At 44.3% G+C, this 20,047-nt stretch overlaps 1 protein-coding gene across 10 annotated transcripts in view; it reads left to right on the top strand.

The window, feature by feature from the left end:
- Positions 1 to 20,047, top strand: part of LOC124856115 (calcium-dependent secretion activator 1-like) — a 417,550-nt gene that overhangs the window by 42,274 nt on the left and 355,229 nt on the right. For 8 of the 10 annotated variants that reach the window (XM_047346334.1, XM_047346331.1, XM_047346330.1 and 5 more), the window contains exon 2: positions 6,864 to 6,977. In XM_047346334.1, the coding sequence (XP_047202290.1) occupies positions 6,864 to 6,977 (114 nt within the window). Of the gene's footprint in view, positions 1 to 5,216; positions 5,438 to 5,821; positions 5,922 to 6,863; positions 6,978 to 20,047 lie in introns of those variants that run through there. The other 2 variants (XM_047346337.1, XM_047346336.1) reach the window with 2 other exon arrangements.

Genomic DNA, 20,047 nt, shown 5'->3' with positions numbered 1-20,047 from the left:
AAATATGCATCTGTCAGGTTGATAGATGTGAAACAGTTGCCTGGGGAAATTGCCTGCAACACCTCCCTGGTGGGATGCATGCGAAACAGCATGACCTTGAAGCATATATTCAGGCCCCTGAGATCTAGGACCAGATGCAGATCCCCGGTCCTCTTTGGAACTAAAAAATAAGTAGACTAAAAAATCCCCAGATCCAGCAGGGCATTCACAGGCACTATTGCACCATTGGCCACAAAGGTACAAATCTTCCGGTCCAGGGCCTGTGCCTGATTTGGTCCAGATGACGTCATCCTGACCCGGATGGGGACGGCGGAACTGAAGATGGTATCTCCGGGACAAGGGACAGGGCAGACAGCACCCATGAATTCCCGGATGTGAGCAACCCAGTAGCTGAGCCTAAAGAAGGTGCTAGAAGAAGCTGACTGGGCATGTGGAGAATCCAGCTGCAAGCGGCCCAGAGCTGTCCTTATAGCTGCTGACACCGGCTCCTCTGCAACTTCCTGAGAGGCATTGGCGTCCTAACCTTTGTGGACAGTCCCATTGGTTCAAGCAGTCTGGCCCTCTTCCCAGGCGCCGAATGCGCTTCTGCAGCAGGCCGCCTCAGGCACGCCACCTGTCCCAGCGATGACAGACTGTTGCGCTGCGACCATCCAGTCAGTAGCATGCTCCACTGCAGAGCAGCCTGACCGCTACAATTGAAGCAGGCACCTCCGAGAGTGCCTCCCAGAGATGTTCAGCTCCGAGGCACGAGGGGCACAAATCATGTCCATCTTCCGGCTGCTGAAGCAGAGACAAACAGAATGCACAGCACACACTTTTGAGCATCATAATGGAATACCCTGAACACAGCCAACAGCAACTAGAGGAGTTAGATTGAGCAGAAAAACGGCACCGTTGACTCCTTTGTACATCCACTTCGATTACGTACAGAAACGCAAAAGCGATACAAAACAATATTGGCAAGTCAATTACATTAAATAAACTGAGTTTCTCAAACCACCGTCGAACAACCAACAAAAAACAAGGCTTACCAGACTCGAATGACAACCGACCTGGAAGCAAAGGTAGCTTGCGCAGCCTCTTGAGGGTGAGATCCACCCACAGCTCCAACCGCAACCAGTCACGAGGCTACCAGCAGCAGGTTTGTCATTGCAGCCTCTGCCCTGACAGATTATTTCCCCTCTTTGTTCTTTTTCACCACATGGAAATGCAGCCTTAAAATGGTGATTTTCTTACCTGCTAAAAAGTGATTTTAGCATCTAGTTTGCAAATGACGGATTTAATTTGCCTTATAATGACTTTATTTCTTCCCTGTTAATTATATTAACATCACAGCACTGTGGGTCCTTTGTACGATGTGCAATTACAGTTATGCTGTGCATGCTTCTCTGGTGGATTAGTTATGTGCGCACGATCAGTAATGTGCGCACTACGTCTTGATCAGGTTTGTGCTTCAGCAGCAGATGATCTCACTGACAGCGGTAGTGCGCTGGAATGATCCAGACGCAAGAAAAAACTGTTCCATGGAGTTTTACCATAGGAGATATGTCATGGTTTCTGTTTGTGATGGGCTCCAAATCAGACCTTACATAATCTTACATAGAATCGTCTATTCTCATCTATTTTTCTAATTTTTATTTTTGACAATTCAAATCTGTTAACACATGTACAGAAGATTATTTTTTTCTCCGTCATCTATCATTCTATCTAGGCCTCTTTCTAGCCACAGTGACAGCAGACATTTTTGGTTTCCAATTAGTACCTGCATTTCAAATGTGCTAAATCTAGATGCGAAAACAGCACCTGCAGGCACGTCCATGTACTGAGGCTTTTGTCCTCAACACGGCAGTCCCTGATTCGAGTCCCGGCCCAGGTGACGGTTGCTGCATATCTTCCCCTCTTTCTCCACCCCCATTTCCTGTGTACCTACTGCCAAAAAACACTGAAATATAAAGGCCATTAGTGCCGCAAAACAAAATCTTCAAGAACAAGACCTGCAATCTGTTTTGGGTTTAATAAACCACTGGTGGCAAAGAATTTAATTTGCATATCCTTATCCCATACATTTGCTCGTTTGGGTCATTTTCATATGTTTAGCATATTCATGAAGGCTAACAGGCTAAAAAGTTTGTGCCCACTTTTACCCAATATTCAAATTTTTTGAGATGTAGCTGTAACAGAGTTGCTTCCTCCACTCACCGGACGCTGATAAGTGAACTTAAAATAAACAGCCATAACAGCAGCTATCTAAATATCCTCAATCTTCTGATCTTCTAGGTAATGTTTCATCTCTTTAAAATCTACTAAGATTACAAGCTGGTTTAATTTCTCAAAGTTATGACCAATGATCTTTGAATGCACCCATCAATCAAAAGCTATTTCCTTTTCTCTAGCATATTAGATTAAGTATGAGTCTCACTCTTTCAGGTTACGGAAACATTGATAAACATTCCGGGGAAAGCTGATGAGCAGCAAGAACAGTAGATTTTACAGCCTAATAACGCGATGACTTTTCAGCATCAAGTGCAGCATAGCCCCCCAAAGCTTTACCAGTAAACACACTCTGTACAAGAAGAGACTATTTACTCTCAGACCAATTTAGAGATTTTGGAGTATTTTTGAAAGACAGAAAGAAACTTCCTTTTCACAAAACTGGGGAAACATCAAATGTTTTTACTCAACTCAAAAACTGTCTCTGCTTCCATAGCAACAATTTTTAGTTTTTCGCTTTTGTTGCTCATCCTCAATGTTTTTCTGTTTGCACTCAAAATCCCGCTTCATACGTTCTCTGTCCAAATCAAGTCTGGCAGCTTCCTGAGCTGCTCTCTGCTTTCCAATTCAAGTTTAGCAAGCTCTAACCCCATATCATTGGACTTTGTATCTGAATGGCTTTCACGTAAAACCTTAGCCATTTAAGACATTAATCAAGTCCACAATTTTCCAAGTAGGTGACCAATCTCTAAGTCTTAAAATTCAATTCTCATTCAGGAATTCATCTACTTTTAATTTCTTCACCACTCTTCACAATGTCTAACCACCACTGAAGGAAATTTCACACTCTGAGATACCTTGCTAAGCTGGTAGTTTGTTATTAGATTATTAAAAGACTCCCCCGGCCAAAAAAAAGTGTAATAATCCAGAATGAGCCTCCACTACTGCTATGGCCCGTTTGTTTGTTTTGTCTTTAACTGACACATGGAGTAGAGCAGTAAGTGGGGCATGTAACAAAGTGTGTGTGTGTGTGTATGTGCGTGCGTGTGTGTGTAGCCTAGTTTGGACTGTGCTATATACAGGTCCTTCTCAAAATATTAGCATATTGTGATAAAGTTCATTTTTTTCCATAATGTAATGATGAAAATTTAACATTCATATATTTTAGATTCATTGCACACTAACTGAAATATTTCAGGTCTTTATTGTCTTAATATGGATGATTTTGGCATACAGCTCATGAAAACCCAAAATTCCTATCTCACAAAATTAGCATATTTCATCCGACCAATAAAAGAAAAGTGTTTTTAATACAAAAAACGTCAACCTTCAAATAATCATGTACAGTTATGCACTCAATACTTAGTCGGGAATCCTTTGGCAGAAACGACTGCTTCAATGCGGCGTGGCATGGAGGCAATCAGCCTGTGGCACTGCTGAGGTCTTATGGAGGCCCAGGATGCTTCGATAGCGGCCTTTAGCTCATCCAGAGTGTTGGGTCTTGAGTCTCTCAACGTTCTCTTCACAATATCCCACAGATTCTCTATGGGGTTCAGGTCAGGAGAGTTGGCAGGCCAATTGAGCACAGTGATACCATGGTCAGTAAACCATTTACCAGTGGTTTTGGCACTGTGAGCCAGGTCGTGTTGAAAAATGAAATCTTCATCTCCATAAAGCTTTTCAGCAGATGGAAGCATGAAGTGCTCCAAAATCTCCTGATAGCTAGCTGCATTGACCCTGCCCTTGATAAAACACAGTGGACCAACACCAGCAGCTGACACGGCACCCCAGACCATCACTGACTGTGGGTAATTGACAATGTACTTCTGGCATTTCCTTCTCCCCAGTCTTCCTCCAGACTCTGGCACCTTGATTTCCGAATGACATGCAGAGTTTGCTTTCATCCGAAAAAAGTACTTTGGACCACTGAGCAACAGTCCAGTGCTGCTTCTCTGTAGCCCAGGTCAGGCGCTTCTGCAGCTGTTTCTGGTTCAAAAGTGGCTTGACCTGGGGAATGCGGCACCTGTAGCCCATTTCCTGCACACGCCTGTGCACGGTGGCTCTGGATGTTTCTACTCCAGACTCAGTCCACTGCTTCCGCAGGTCCCCCAAGGTCTGGAATCAGCCCTTCTCCACAATCTTCCTCAGGGACCCTGAGGTCACCTCTTCTCGTTGTGCAGCGTTTTCTGCCACTCTTTTTCCTTCCCACAGACTTCCCACTGAGGTGCCTTGATACAGCACTCTGGGAACAGCCTATTCGTTCTGAAATTTCTTTCTGTGTCTTACCCTCTTGCTTGAGGGTGTCAATAGTGGCCTTCTGGACAGCAGTCAGGTCGGCAGTCTTACCCATGATTGGGGTTTTGAGTGATGAACCAGGCTGGGAGTTTTAAAGGCCTCAGGAATCTTTTGCAGGTGTTTAGAGTTAACTTGTTGATTCAGATGATTAGATTCATAGCTCGTTTAGAGACCCTTTTAATGATATGCTAATTTTGTGAGATAGGAATTTTGGGTTTTCATGAGCTGTATGCCAAAATCAGACAATATAAGACCTGAAATATTTCAGTTAGTGTGCAATGAATTTAAAATATATGAATGTTAAATTTTCATCATGACATTATGGAAAATAATGAATTTTATCACAATATGCTAATATTTTGAGAATGACCTGTAGTACCAACTTCATAGTAAACAGTTCATTGTAATACCATTTATATTAAAAAAAAGCAAAAAAGTGGAATAAAAGCCATAGAAAGTGGAATAAATATGAAAGATAAATGTAAAAAATTTATTTAAAAAAGATAAAACACTATGTTGTCATTAAAAAATTTATCAGGTTTAAAAGTAGTGAATACCTGTTCAGAACACCTACTTTAAGTAGAATAAAACAGGCCATTGTCATTTTACCACGTCCCTTGAATGTTACATAAGTTTACTTAAGGTCTACATGGGTGCAGCGTGGCAGATTCAAAACCTACTTTTTGATTTGTGCCAAGTGTCCATCTTGTTCGGGTTTGTATCATATTGGATGAAGAGTTTTATTTTCCCCAATCAGATGAGAGTGGGCGGGATTTATGGTACGCTGCGTGAGACATAGGTCAGAGAGCAAGGCAGACAAGCTAGAGCGCACCGCGGAGCAGGCATGGGACAAAAACCAGAGTAAAGCTATGTGTTACAATGGTTAATGCATAGTTGCCGGCTGTAACGGACTGTACGAAGCATATGAAAAGTAAATGCCTTTTTTGATATGCTTTATGCTGTTTCAGAACGATGCAGTGTGTAGAAGAAAATCATGCTATCGGTAACTAGCTTTTTAGCATGCTTAGTGCAATGTAGCGGCTCATGTGTTTGTATATAAATTGCAAATGCTATCATTAGAGGCTTGTTAAACTTGATGGTTTCATATGAGATGAAAGTGAGTTTACTAAGGATTATAAAGGGACTGAGAGCTGTTAATGTGTACAGTGGACCAGGAGCTACCCTTTGGGCCTGCTGGACCAACAGAAATTTCTCCATCCGTTTGGTTTCCTATCTGTGAGGTTGTTGCTGTGAAGGACCTTGGTGTTCGTGTTGCATCATCTGCTTACTTACTCTGCTCAATGCCATTTTAAAGGGATCTCCACATCTACTTTTCCCAGTCCAATTTTGCATCTGACGGAACACACAGTGAGGTGGGGATCTGCCTTCAACGTCAGTGTGGCAATCCTCACGAGGTGGGTGATCCGTCAAAAATAGCCAGCCCACACAAACTGTTAACCGACACTCCCCTTGGGTTAATCAATCCCACAGTGAAAGTTTCTTTCTCAAAATCTTCCCTCAATGTACTTCTGTTTATTTTTCTTCCAAACAAACTCTGTTGCAGCAACTCCACATAAGCCATGCATCACTTGTCACTCTCCCACAGGTGTCTCCCCAGCCCAATATAAAAGGCTGGATCGGCTCCACCCCCTACCGGTGAACCGTCAACAGGCGCCAATAATTAAATAACTAAAACCTTTGGGAGATGGCAGCAAATGTGCATATGTAACTTGGTGCAAATGTGTAGTGTTTGTAAGAAAAATGTATAGTATACATTAACCATTTGTGATCACTGGAGAACATTCAACAACATTCTCAGGCTTTCCTGAAACGATGTAGTGGCTTAGCTTTCTAAATACAAACGTTACTTTCTCAGAAGTAGTTTGTGTAGTTTAAATCAGCCAAACACTACATTAACTCAAGTTGAGAAATTAAGAATGTTAGTTGGCCAAGTGAAGACAAATCAGTGCTAGCTTTGTAAAGTAACCCATATTGTTGAAAATCAGAGTAATATTGTATGATGATAGCAAAGTTGAGAGGTTTATACCTACACTGTCTTGTTTAGTGTTGTGTGGAAAATTCTTATTTGTCTTATTTGTGCACTGGCTGATAAATCACAAAAAAATCACAAAAGGCTCAAGATTTTCAGAGCCTTTCATACTGGTTCAGAAGCTTTACTGTTTCTGAACAGGACAGAAAAAAAATCCAAGGAATCCAGAACCAGGATTTAGCAAACATAAATGACTAAAGGACACCTTTTTTAGATTTAAATTCAGTTTAGGTTACTAATTTTAAAATTTTGGCCGTGGCTTGTTTTGTTTATTTTAGTTTTAACTTATGTTTTCTGTCTCCCCTAGATCAGTAAATTGCAGCTGCAGACCGTCAAAGATCGCTTTCAAGCGTTCCTCAATGGTGAAACTCAGATTGTGGCTGATGAGGCTTTTATCAATGCTGTTCAGAGCTACTATGAGGTACGTTTGTAATGTATACTAGATATGCACAGCAAACTATCTTTTTGATACTGCACAATTGATATGCTTATTGTTCAGATTGGATACCACCCTGAGGCCAAATATACATGAGCATAATAAATACACATTAATTTACAGCTAATACAATTTAGGCTGTAAAATATTTACTGCTTCGCTCCAATATTAAAAACATGCTCATCTAAGGGAACATGCATGTTTGGAAAACTATACACACCTGAGAAAAGGTAAGCTCAGTTTATATACAATTCCCAGGGCATGTTACAAAAATGGTTAAAAGATTATATTAATCTCCAGCGGTATATAATTAAGTACATTTCATTTGAGTTTAATACAGGTCAAATGAAATTTACTCATTCAAATATTGTCCAATTAAGATTCAAATCCAGTTATGTATTGTCTTGTTTAATGAAAGACTATTCAATACACCTATATTTAGTTCATCATAAAACACCAGTTTTCTGAAAATGGCTTATGGATCACTAAGGCATGAACAAATGAAAAAAAACTGACATCTAAGTCAGTTGACCAAAATCTTAACCCCATGTTAAAATGACATGAGCAGTGCAAAGTCTGTTAACATTTAAGCCTAAACATATGGCTCTTGCTCTTGTCTTTCACAAAAATCATTCAGCAAATATTTTGTCACATGTGTGATAAACATAGACCAGAACATGCCGCTCTTTCCTTTCTTTTATTGTATCAGACCAGAACAGCAGTTGCACCTTTTTCTGAGAACCACCAGGGGGCAGTATAGTTCTTCTTATGAACACTCGTTCAAATTACTGCTTAATATTTTTTCCTTTAGTTTTCAACACTCCCACTTAATTTTTACAATAGTATTCAGACACCTGGTAGTAATGAAGTAATAAACTTAATTTAAACACTTACAGAAATAACTTTTGCCCCTTCTAATTCTTTATCACATTTTTTCTATATTTAACAGAAAATACTACCCATGTTATATCACAACAACTTAGAACATTGTATAACAGAGTTATATTGGATGAAGTCCAATCTCTCTCCTAAGATACTCAAACTTGTCTTGCAAGTGACTTTGTCAGAATATCTGCCTTCATATCATCTGTTGGACAGTATTGCAACTTAACCTCACCATTCTGCACACACTCACGAATATAATGATAGCGAATGTCTATGTGCTTGGTTCTTGAATGGCCCACTGGATTCTTCGCTATTGTGACGGCTCCTTGACTGTCCTCCAGAATCATTGTAGGCATAATGTTCATACCGAGATCACTCGGTAACCTTCTCAGCCAAGTAGCCTCTTGAGCTTCTTGACTGAGAGCAACATACTGAGCTTCTGCTGTTGAGAGTGCAACTGTTGTTTGTTTCTTGCTTAGCCAGCTCACTGCTCCTCCACTCAATAGAAATATGTTGCCTGTTGTTGAACGGCGGTCATCCTGATCTCCAGTCCAGTCAGCATCAGAGAAGGCAACCAAATTTTTATTTCCTGAACAGTCATACTTAAGAGTAAGTGCCCTTTAAGTATCGAATAATCCTCTTCACTGCTGTCAGATGTGCGGCATTTGGATTTGCTTTAAACTTTGACACAGTGCTCACTGCTTGTGCTATGTCTGGCCTTGTTGTCATTGCAGCATACAGCAGACTTCCTACCATGGACTGGTAAATACTTGGACTCACAGGATTACTAACACCATCATCTTTTTTCAGCTTGACACTGATGTCAGCAGGGGTCGCTACCGGGTTTGCTTTATCCATTCCATACTTCTGAAGAATGGTTTCAATGTACTGTTTCTGATTAAGAAAGATGCAGTTTTCTGCTTTGTCTTGAACATCAGAGCTGCCCAATATATAAGACAGCTCATCCATGTCCTTCATTTTGTAGCATTCCTGGAGAGCTAGTGTTTTATTTTTTATATATTTGTTTTCGGCACTAGAGGCCTTTATTTCAGATAGTATGTAGACAGGAAGGAGGGGCAAAGAGAGTGGGAGGCATTTGGCAAAGGTCGCCGGGTCCGGGACTAGAACCCGGGACGGCTGCTTTGAGGACTATAGCCTCTATATGTAGTCGCGCGCTAAACCACTACACCACCAGCGCTGCGCCCAAGGAGAGCTTGTTTTAATTCGTGCATGCTTTCAGCTGGCTCTATAATCAGCACCAGATCATCCACATACACCACAATTATCTCCAGCCCTTTCGAACGTCTCACAAAAACACAGGGATCTGAGGTGCTCTGTTTAAATCCAAGATCCTTCATGAAGTTTGTGAACTTTTTAACAACGTGGAGACTGTTTTAGTCCATAGATCGATTTCTTCAGCTTGCACCCAAGATGTTCCTGACCTGGTTTGATATATCCCTCCGGTTGTTCCATGTAAATTTCTTCATCAAGATTTTCATTTAGGAAGGCAGTGACAACATCCATTTGATGTGGAAGTAGGTTATTCAGGGCGGCAAAGTACAGTAATGTACGAATTGAGCTAAAACGTACTACAGGTGAAAATGTTTCATCGTACTCAGCACCATACAGCTGTGAAAAACCTTTGGCAACCAGTCTGCATTTGTATCTTTCCACTTCTCCATCACTTTGATGCTTGACTTTGAACACCCATCTTGACCCTACAACTTCTCTGTCCTTTGGTAACTCCACTAAGTCCCCTGTCTCATTTTCTAGCAGTGACTCATATTCAAAATCCGCTGCTTCTTGCCATTCTTTTGCATTTGGACTCCTTAATGCTTCTTTCAGTGTGCCTGGTTCTGTTACACAACACACATTAGCAGAATGATCAACAGTCACCATGTCTGCAAACTCGTCATATCCATATCTCTTTGGAGCCCTTCTGATTCTGTTTCCTTTTTTAACAGGATTATCGACAGTGACATCATTAGCTGTTGTTTTCTTTTCTTTTATGAAGGTGACCCCCTCTTTCTCTGAACAGGAAACATTCACCTCCTGTTTTCAGTCAAAGTTTGACTCATTAACGATGACATCCTTTCGAATCAGAATTCTCCTCTTCATCAACAGATGATAGCCTTTTTCATTGTTTACATATCCCACAAATCTAAGCTTTACTGTTTTCTTGACTAGTTTTTGTCTTTCTGCATCTGGAACATGTGCGTAAGCCACACAATCAAATTCTCTTACATGGCTCATGTCAGATTTTTTTCCACACCATCTTTGGTAGGGTGTCTCTTTCTTCAGGACAGATGTGGGCAGCCTGTTCTGTATGTAGGCAGCGGTTGCTACTGCTTCAGCCCAGTACATCTTTGGTAACTTGGCATGTAACAACAGGGTTCTAGCTGCTTCAACCAGTGTCCTATTTTTTCTTTCTGCAACACCATTTTGCTGAGGTGAATGAGGTACAGTCATCTCATGATGGATCCCTTGAGCCTTCAAATATTCTTGATACTCACTTGAAATGTACTCCTCACCATTATCTGATCTCAGTCTTGCAACTTTGTGTCCACACTCATTGGAGAATGTTTTTTCAAATTCCTTGAATTTGCTTAAGACTTCACTCTTTTGTTTCATGAAGTAGACCTTACAGCAGCGAGGGAAGTGCTCAATGAAAGTTACAAAGTACTTTGATCCACCTATTGATTCAGTCTGCATAGGTCCACAAACACCTCTATGGATCAGTTGCAACTTATGGAACAGATTTTTCCCACAGACTTACATGGCTGACTAGTCAGCTTGCCCTCCACACAGGTTTCATAGAAAATATGATCTTTGTCTGCAGAGAGTTTCACTCTATTCATCAGATCTTCTATGTCCTTTAGATTGGTAGCGTGACCCAAGCGCTTATGCCATAGCTCAACTGTTACTGATGCACTTGATACACTATGATAGACAGGCAAAACTCCTACATCTAACTGGTACAGCCCAGCGCCATGGAAAGAGAGAGTTCAACTCTTTGAACATTGTGCAAAAATAAATGACCAATCAATTTATTGTAAGATATGTAAAATGCACAACTAGCTTTAATAAAGAATTACTTGCACTACCATTTATACAGTTTATTAATTACATCTGCACTGATAAACTATATCTGATCAAATCTGGACAAGGTAAAAATGTGGCCAAGTCCAAATGAGGGTTCATCCTCCTTGGCATCATTGGCAGCAGCTCCCTTTGAAGTCCGTCATCAAATCTGCTGACCTCCCTGAAAACAATACAGAAACAGTTTAGAGGACTCAGAATCAATCAATATCATAGCTGGAAGATCATACTGAAAGGCAAAAAAAGTAAATGCTCGTACTCGTTGTCTTCCGCTTTATCCGGGACCGGGTCGCGGGGGCAGCAGACTCAGCAGAGACGCCCAGACGTCCCTCTCCCCAGACACCTCTTCCAGCTCCTCCGGGGGGAGCCCAAGGCGTTCCCAGGCCAGCCGAGAGACATAGTCCCTCCAGCGTGTCCTGGGCCTCCTCCCGGTGGGACGTGCCTGGAACAACTCCCAAGGAAGGTGTCCAGGAGGCATCCAGTATAGATGCCCGAGCCACCTCAACTGGCTCCTCTCGATGTGGAGAAGCAGCGGCTCTACTCCGAGCCCCTCCCGGATGGCCAAGCTCCTCACCCTATCTCCAAGGGAGTGCCCGGCCACCCTACGGAGGAAGCTCATTTCAGCCGCTTGTATCCGGGATCTCGTTCTTTCGGTCATGACCCAAAGTTCATGGCCATAGGTGAGGGTAGGAACGTAGACCGACCGGTAAATCGAGAGCTTCGCTTTTCAGCTCAGCTCTCTCTTCACCACAACGCACCAATCCGTCTGTCGATCTCCCGCTCCATTCTTCCCTCACTCGTGAACAAGACCCCGAGATACTTAAACTCCTCCACTTGAGGCAGGAACTCCCCTCCAACCTGAAGAGGACAAGCCACCCTTTTCCGGTCGAGAACCATGGCCTCGGACTTGGAGGAGCTGGTCTTCATCCCAGCCGCTTCACACTCGGCTGCAAACCGCCCCATTGCATGCTGTAGGTCTTGGCTAGATGGGGCCAGCAGGACCATGTCATCTGCAAAAAGAAGAGACGAAATGATCTGGTCCCCAAACCAGACCCCCTCCGGCCTTTGGCTGCGCCTAGAAATCCTGTCCATAAAAGTTATGAACAGGACCGGTGACAAAAGGCAGCCCTGCCGGAGTCCAACATGCAACAGGTCCGACTTAGTGCCGGCAATGCGAACTAAACTCCTGCTCCGCTTGTACAGAGACCGGATGGCCCCTAGTAAAGAGCCACCGATTCCATACTCCTGGAGCACCCCCCACAGGGCATCACGAGGGACACAGTCGAATGCTTTCTCCAGGTCCACAAAACACATGTGGACCGGTTGGGCAAACTCCCATGAACCCTCGAGTACCCTGTAGAGGGTATAGAGCTGGTCCAGCGTCCCACGGCCGGGACGAAAACCAAACTGCTCCTCCTGAAGCCGGGGTTCGACTATCGGCCGGACTCTCCTCTCCAATACCCTGGCGTAGGCCTTACCAGGGAGGCTGAGGAGTGTGATCCCCCTGTATTTGGAGCACACCCTCCGGTCACCCTTCTTATGAAGGGGGACCACCGCCCCAGGCTGCCAATCCAAAGGCACTGTCCCCGTCCGCCACGCAATGTTGAGAGGCGTGTCAACCATGACAGCCCCACAACATCCAAAGACTTGAGGTACTCAGGGCGGATCTCATCCAACCCCGAAGCCTTGCCACCGCGGAGCTTTTTAACCACCTCGGTGACTTCAGCCTGGGTGATGAAAGAGTCCAACCCCGAGTCCGCAGCCTCTGTTTCCACCAGGGAATGCGTGATGGCAGGATTGAGGAGATCCTCGAAGTACTCCTTCCACCGGCCGATAATGTCCCCAGTTGAGGTCAGCAGCTCCCCACCCCCACTGTAAACAGTGTTGGCGAAGCACTGCTTCCCCCTCCTGAGGCGCCGGACGGTTTGCCAGAATCGCTTCGGGGCCAACCGGTAGTCCTTCTCCATGGCCTCACCGAACTCCTCCCAGGTCCGAGTTTTTGCCTCTGCCACCGCCCGGGCCGCGGCACAATTGGCCCCATGGTACCCGTCAGCCGCCTCAGGAGTCCCACAAGCCAACCACAGCCGATAGGACTCCTTCTTCAGCTTGACAGCGTCCCTTACTGCCGGTGCCCACCACCGGGTTTGGGGATTGCCGCCGCGACAGGCACCGCAGACCTTATGGCCGCAGCTACGGGCAGCAGCATCGACAATAGATGTGGAGAACATGGTCCATTTGGACTCTGTCTCCAACATCCCTCGGAATCTGGTCAAAGCTCTCCCGGAGGTGAGAGTTGAATACATCCCTGGCCGGGGGCTCCGCCAGACGTTCCCAGCAGACCCTCACTATGCGCTTGGGCCTGCCAAGTCTGTCCGGCTTTCTCCTCCTACAGCGGATTCAACTCACCACCAGGTGGTGATCAGTGGACAGCTCAGTCCCTCTCTTCACCCGAGTGTCCAAAACATGCGGCCGAAGGTCTGATGATACGACAACAAAGTCGATCATTGACCTCCTGCCTAGGGTATCCTGGTGCCAAGTGCACTGCTGGACATCCTTATGTTTGAACATGCTGTTCATTATGGACAATCCGTGACTAGCACAGAAGTCCAATAACAAAACACCGCTTGGATTCAGATCGGGGAGGCCATTCCTTCCAATCACGCCTCTCCAGGTGTCACTGTCGTTTCCCACGTGGGCGTTGAAGTCCCCTAGCAGAATAATGGAGTCCCCAGGAGAGGCACTATCCAGCACCCCCGACAGGGACGCCAAGAAGGCCGGGTACTCCGCACTACCACTCGGCCCGTAGGCCAAAATGATAGTCAGAGACCTCTCCCCAACCCGAAGGCGCAGAGATGCGACCCTCTCATCCACTGGGGTAAACCCCAACACGAGACGGCTGAGCTGGGGGGAAACAAGCAAACCCACGCCAGCCCGCCGCTTCTCCCCGCGGGCCACTCCAGAGTAGAAGAGAGTCCAGCCCCTCTCAAGGAGATGGGTTCCAGAGCCCACGCTGTGCGTGGAGGCGAGCCCGACTATTTCTAGTCGATATCTCTCGACCTCCCGCACCAGCTCAGGCTCCTTCCCCCCCAGCGAGGTGACATTCCACGTTCCTAAAGCCAGCCTAAGCATCCGGGGATTGGGCCGCCGAGGTCTCCACCTTCATCCGCTGCCCAATCCTCTTTGCACCGGTCCCTCACGGTTCTCCCTGCTGGTGGTGGGCCCACTGGGGGATGGTCTCACGTCTCTCGTTCGGGCTTGGCCTGGCCGGGTCCCGCGAAGAGCAACCCGGCCACCAGGTGCTCTCCGACAAGTCCCGACCCCAGGCCTGGCTCCAGGGTGGGAGCCCGGCTCCGCCGTACCGGGCGACGTCACGTGCCTCGATTCTGTAGTCATCATGAGGGATTCTCCAACCGCTTTTTGTCTGACCCGTCACCTAGAGCCTGTTTGCCATGGGAGACCCTACCAGGGGCTTTTAAGCCTCAGACAACATAGCCTCTAGGATCATTCGAGCACTCAAACCCCTCCACCACTTTAATGTGGCGGTTCAAGGAGGAAAAAAAAAAGTAAATGCCTTCCAGTAAATACAAAGAAAAGTTAGTGTGTTTCTTCAAAACACTATCTCTCTCTACAGGTCCTTCTCAAAATATTAGCATATTGTGATAAAGTTCATTATTTTCCATAATGTCATGATGAAAATTTAACATTCATATATTTTAGATTCATTGCACACTAACTGAAATATTTCAGGTCTTTTATTGTCTTAATACGGATGATTTTGGCATACAGCTCATGAAAACCCAAAATTCCTATCTCACAAAATTAGCATATTTCATCCGACCAATAAAAGAAAAGTGTTTTTAATACAAAAAACGTCAACCTTCAAATAATCATGTACAGTTATGCACTCAATACTTGGTCGGGAATCCTTTGGCAGAAATGACTGCTTCAATGCGGCGTGGCATGGAGGCAATCAGCCTGTGGCACTGCTGAGGTCTTATGGAGGCCCAGGATGCTTCGATAGCGGCCTTTAGCTCATCCAGAGTGTTGGGTCTTGAGTCTCTCAACGTTCTCTTCACAATATCCCACAGATTCTCTATGGGGTTCAGGTCAGGAGAGTTGGCAGGCCAATTGAGCACAGTGATACCATGGTCAGTAAACCATTTACCAGTGGTTTTGGCACTGTGAGCAGGTGCCAGGTCGTGCTGAAAAATGAAATCTTCATCCCCATAAAGCTTTTCAGCAGATGGAAGCATGAAGTGCTCCAAAAGCTCCTGATAGCTAGCTGCATTGACCCTGCCCTTGATAAAACACAGTGGACCAACACCAGCAGCTGACACGGCACCCAGACCATCACTGACTGTGGGTACTTGACACTGGACTTCTGGCATTTTGGCATTTCCTTCTCCCCAGTCTTCCTCCAGACTCTGGCAACTTGATTTCCGAATGACATGCAGAATTTGCTTTCATCCGAAAAAAGTACTTTGGACCACTGAGCAACAGTCCAGTGCTGCTTCTCTGTAGACAAGGTCAGGCACTTCTGCCGCTGTTTCTGGTTCAAAAGTGGCTTGACCTGGGGAATGCGGCACCTGTAGCCCATTTCCTGCACACGCCTGTGCACGGTGGCTCTGGATGTTTCTACTCCAGACTCAGTCCACTGCTTCCGCAGGTCCACCAAGGTCTGGAATCGGCCCTTCTCCACAATCTTCCTCAGGGTCCGGTCACCTCTTCTCGTTGTGCAGCGTTTTCTGCCACACTTTTTCCTTCCCACAGACTTCCCACTGAGGTGCCTTGATACAGCACTCTGGGAACAGCCTATTCGTTCAGAAATGTCTTTCTGTGTCTTACCCTCTTGCTTGAGGGTGTCAATAGTGGCCTTCTGGACAGCAGTCAGGTCGGCAGTCTTACCCATGATTGGGGTTTTGAGTGATGAACCAGGCTGGGAGTTTTAAAGGCCTCAGGAATCTTTTGCAGGTGTTTAGAGTTAACTCGTTGATTCAGATGATTAGGTTCATAGCTCGTTTAGAGACCCTTTTAATGATATGCTAATTTTGTGAGATAGGAATTTTGGGTTTTCATGAGCTGTATGCCAAAATCATCCATATTAAGACAATAAAAGACCTGAAATATTTCAGTTAGTGTGCAATGAATCTAAAATATATGAATGTTAAATTTTTATCATGACATTATGGAAAATAATGAACTTTATCGCAATATGCGAATATTTTGAGAAGGACCTGTATATATTACCAAACCATCTCTTCCGTCGATTATGATGGGCATCATCAGATCGTTGGGAAACAAGTTGGATGAACTCCAAGCCCTACAAAGTACCCAGGCAGAGTACTGGGAATGCAGTATTATGTGTGGGAATCATCTGTTGGCGACAAGATAAGAGACACCAAGGAGGTGTACAAGATGAAGCTGAAGAGCAAGCTCCATCAACATCCAACAAGGCTGCAGGTCCAGATTGTGTCAGCCCTAGAGTCCTGAGGGGCTGTGCAGAGCAGCTCTGTGGGGTTCTGTAGCACCTCTTCAACCTTAGCCTGGACCAGAAGAAGGTTCCAGTGTTGTGGAAGACCTCCTGTCTTGTTCCAGTACCAAAGAAAACTATCAGGACCTCCTTCAGTTTGCTTATCGCTGTGGAGTTGGAGTTGAAGATGCCATCAAACACCTGCTTCAACAAACCTGCTGTCATCTGGACAAAGCCAGCAGCACTTTGAGGATCATGTTCTTTATTTTCTCCAGAACATTTAACACAATTCAACCTGATTTGCTTTGTCAGAAACTCCAGAAGACTCAACAATCTCCTGGATCAAATACTAGCTGACAAACAGACCACAGTTGGTAGACTGAAGGGTTGTGAGTCTAACCAGGTAGTCAGCAGCACAGGAGCACCACAGGGGACTGTCTTGTAACCATTCCTTTTCACTCTGTACACCTCAGGCCTCCAGGACCGGAAAGACTCCTGTCATCTGCAGAAATACTCGGATGATTCTGCAATCGTGGGGTGGATCAGAGATGGACAAGAAGCTGAGTACAGGAAGGTGGTGGACCGCTTTTTGGCATGGTGTGGAAACAATCATCTCATCCTGAACTAAACTAAAACAAAGGAGATAATTGTAGATTTTAATAGATACAGGAATAGGTCAAAAACTATTTCCATCATGAGAGAAGAGGTGGAGGTGGTGGAGGAGTATAAATACCTCGGTGTTCACCTGGACAACAGACTGGAGTGGAGATGCAACTGTGAAGCAGTCTACAAGAAGGAACAGAGCAGACTGTACTTCTTGAGGAAGCTTAGGTCCTTTGGTGTTTGCAGCAAGATGCTGCATATCTTCTATAAGTCTGTTGTGGAGAGTGTGATCTCTTCTCCCTTCATCTGTTGGGGAAACCGCATCAGAGCCAGGGACTTAAAAAAGCTCAACAAGCTGATAAAGGAGGCTGGCTCTGTTCTGGAGACTCCTCCGGAACCTCTGGAGAGCGTTGTGCAAAGAAGGATTCTTCATAAATTGAAGAACATTATGGAGAACCCTGAGCATCCTCTTCATGAGACTGTCCTACAACAACAGAGTGTCTTCAGTCAGAGGCTTCATCAGATGTGCTGTAAGACAGACAATACAGGAGATCCTTCCTGCCCACAGCCATCAGCATCTACAACGGCTCTTTGAAGAAAGCTTCATAATGAGCTACAACAACATTTAATTTCCCTTTGGGATTAATAAAGTATTTTTGAATTGAATATATATATATATATATATATATATCATTTCTGATCACTTTGATTGGATTTTTTTTTTTTTGCTTGACAGCCTCCCCATCAACCAGTCAGCTCCAGTACTACAAATCAACAAGAATTCAATAACAGCAGTGTTACCTTTGATTGTTTAAAATAATTTTTTGTTACTCTTCTGTGTATTGATGCTATGTTCTGGTAATAAATCTTAATTTCTTGTTCTGTCTTGAGATAGATTCTAATATCTACTTCATCTTCACCCATGATTAGCAAATGCAAAACTAATAACATAAAACAAATGTTAAGTAACAGTCCTGCTGTAAATACCAACTTTGTCAAGGTCTTAAAATCATTTTGTTCAAACATATTGATTCAGCTCCTATTATTTTTAAGGAAGGAAAAATTAGATCTTGTTACCTTTGCGGTGCTTTGTATGTAACATGGTTCAGCAGTTCAATAAAGCCATTCTTGTGTGGTTTACCTGGAAAAGAATAATAAAAAAATTACTCATCTTCATCGTCTAAACCCACCATGCTTGCAATGTGCTAGCTGCAGTTAAAATACAACAAGCGAGTTAACATGCTTAATTAACTAAACCTGGCGATATAAAATATTATTGCTAAACTGCGATACAAAACAGTCAACTAAAGCTTCACAATAGCAAAATAATGTTGTATTTTCATCAACTTACTGTAAAAAATCCTTCCGAAACACAGGTAATGAACTACAGGTCCTTCTCAAAATATTAGCATATTGTGATAAAGTTCATTATTTTCCATAATGTAATGATGAAAATTTAACATTAATATATTTTAGATTCATTGCAAGCTAACTGAAATATTTCAGGTCTTTTATTGTCTTAATACGGATGATTTTGGCATACAGCTCATGAAAACCCAAAATTCCTATCTCACAAAATTAGCATATCATTAAAAGGGTCTCTAAACGAGCTATGAATCTAATCATCTGAATCAACGAGTTAACTCTAAACACCTGCAAAAGATTTCTGAGGCCTTTAAAACTCCCAGCCTGGTTCATCACTCAAAACCCCAATCATGGGTAAGACTGCCGACCTGACTGCTGTCCAGAAGGCCACTATTGACACCCTCAAGCAAGAGGGTAAGACACAGAAAGAAATTTCTGAATGAATAGGCTGTTCCCAGAGTGCTGTATCAAGGCACCTCAGTGGGAAGTCTGTGGGAAGGAAAAAGTGTGGCAGAAAACGCGGCACAACGAGAAGAGGTGACCGGACCCTGAGGAAGATTGTGGAGAAGGGCCGATTCCAGACCTTGGGGGACCTGCGGAAGCAGTGGACTGAGTCTGGAGTAGAAACATCCAGAGCCACCGTGCACAGGCGTGTGCAGGAAATGGGCTACAGGTGCCGCATTCCCCAGGTCAAGCCACTTTTGAACCAGAAACAGCGGCAGAAGCGCCTGACCGGGGCTACAGAGAAGCAGCACTGGACTGTTGCTCAGTGGTCCAAAGTACTTTTTTCGGATGAAAGCAAATTCTGCATGTCATTCGGAAATCAAGGTGCCAGAGTCTGGAGGAAGACTGGGGAGAAGGAAATGCCAAAATGCCAGAAGTCCAGTGTCAAGTACCCACAGTCAGTGATGGTCTGGGGTGCCGTGTCAGCTGCTGGTGTTGGTCCATTGTGTTTTATCAAGGGCAGGGTCAATGCAGCTAGCTATCAGGAGATTTTGGAGCACTTCATGCTTCCATCTGCTGAAAAGCTTTATGGAGATGAAGATTTCATTTTTCAGCACGACCTGGCACCTGCTCACAGTGCCAAAACCACTGGTAAATGGTTTACTGACCATGGTATCACTGTGCTCAATTGGCCTGCCAACTCTCCTGACCTGAACCCCATAGAGAATCTGTGGGATATTGTGAAGAGAACGTTGAGAGACTCAAGACCCAACACTCTGGATGAGCTAAAGGCCGCTATCGAAGCATCCTGGGCCTCCATAAGACCTCAGCAGTGCCACAGGCTGATTGCCTCCATGCCACGCCGCATTGAAGTAGTCATTTCTGCCAAAGGATTCCCGACCAAGTATTGAGTGTATAACTGTACATGATTATTTGAAGGTTGACGTTTTTGTATTAAAAACACTTTTCTTTTATTGGTCGGATGAAATATGCTAATTTTGTGAGATAGGAATTTTGGGTTTTCATGAGCTGTATGCCACAATCATCCGTATTAAGACAATAAAAGACCTGAAATATTTCAGTTAGTGTGCAATGAATCTAAAATATATGAATGTTAAATTTTCATCATGACATTATGGAAAATAATTAACTTTATCACAATATGCTAATATTTTGAGAAGGACCTGTA

This window comes from Girardinichthys multiradiatus, chromosome 20, assembly GCF_021462225.1.
Source record: "Girardinichthys multiradiatus isolate DD_20200921_A chromosome 20, DD_fGirMul_XY1, whole genome shotgun sequence".
Classification (NCBI taxonomy): Eukaryota; Metazoa; Chordata; class Actinopteri; order Cyprinodontiformes; family Goodeidae; genus Girardinichthys; species Girardinichthys multiradiatus.
This window is presented reverse-complemented; position numbering and strand designations above follow the sequence as displayed.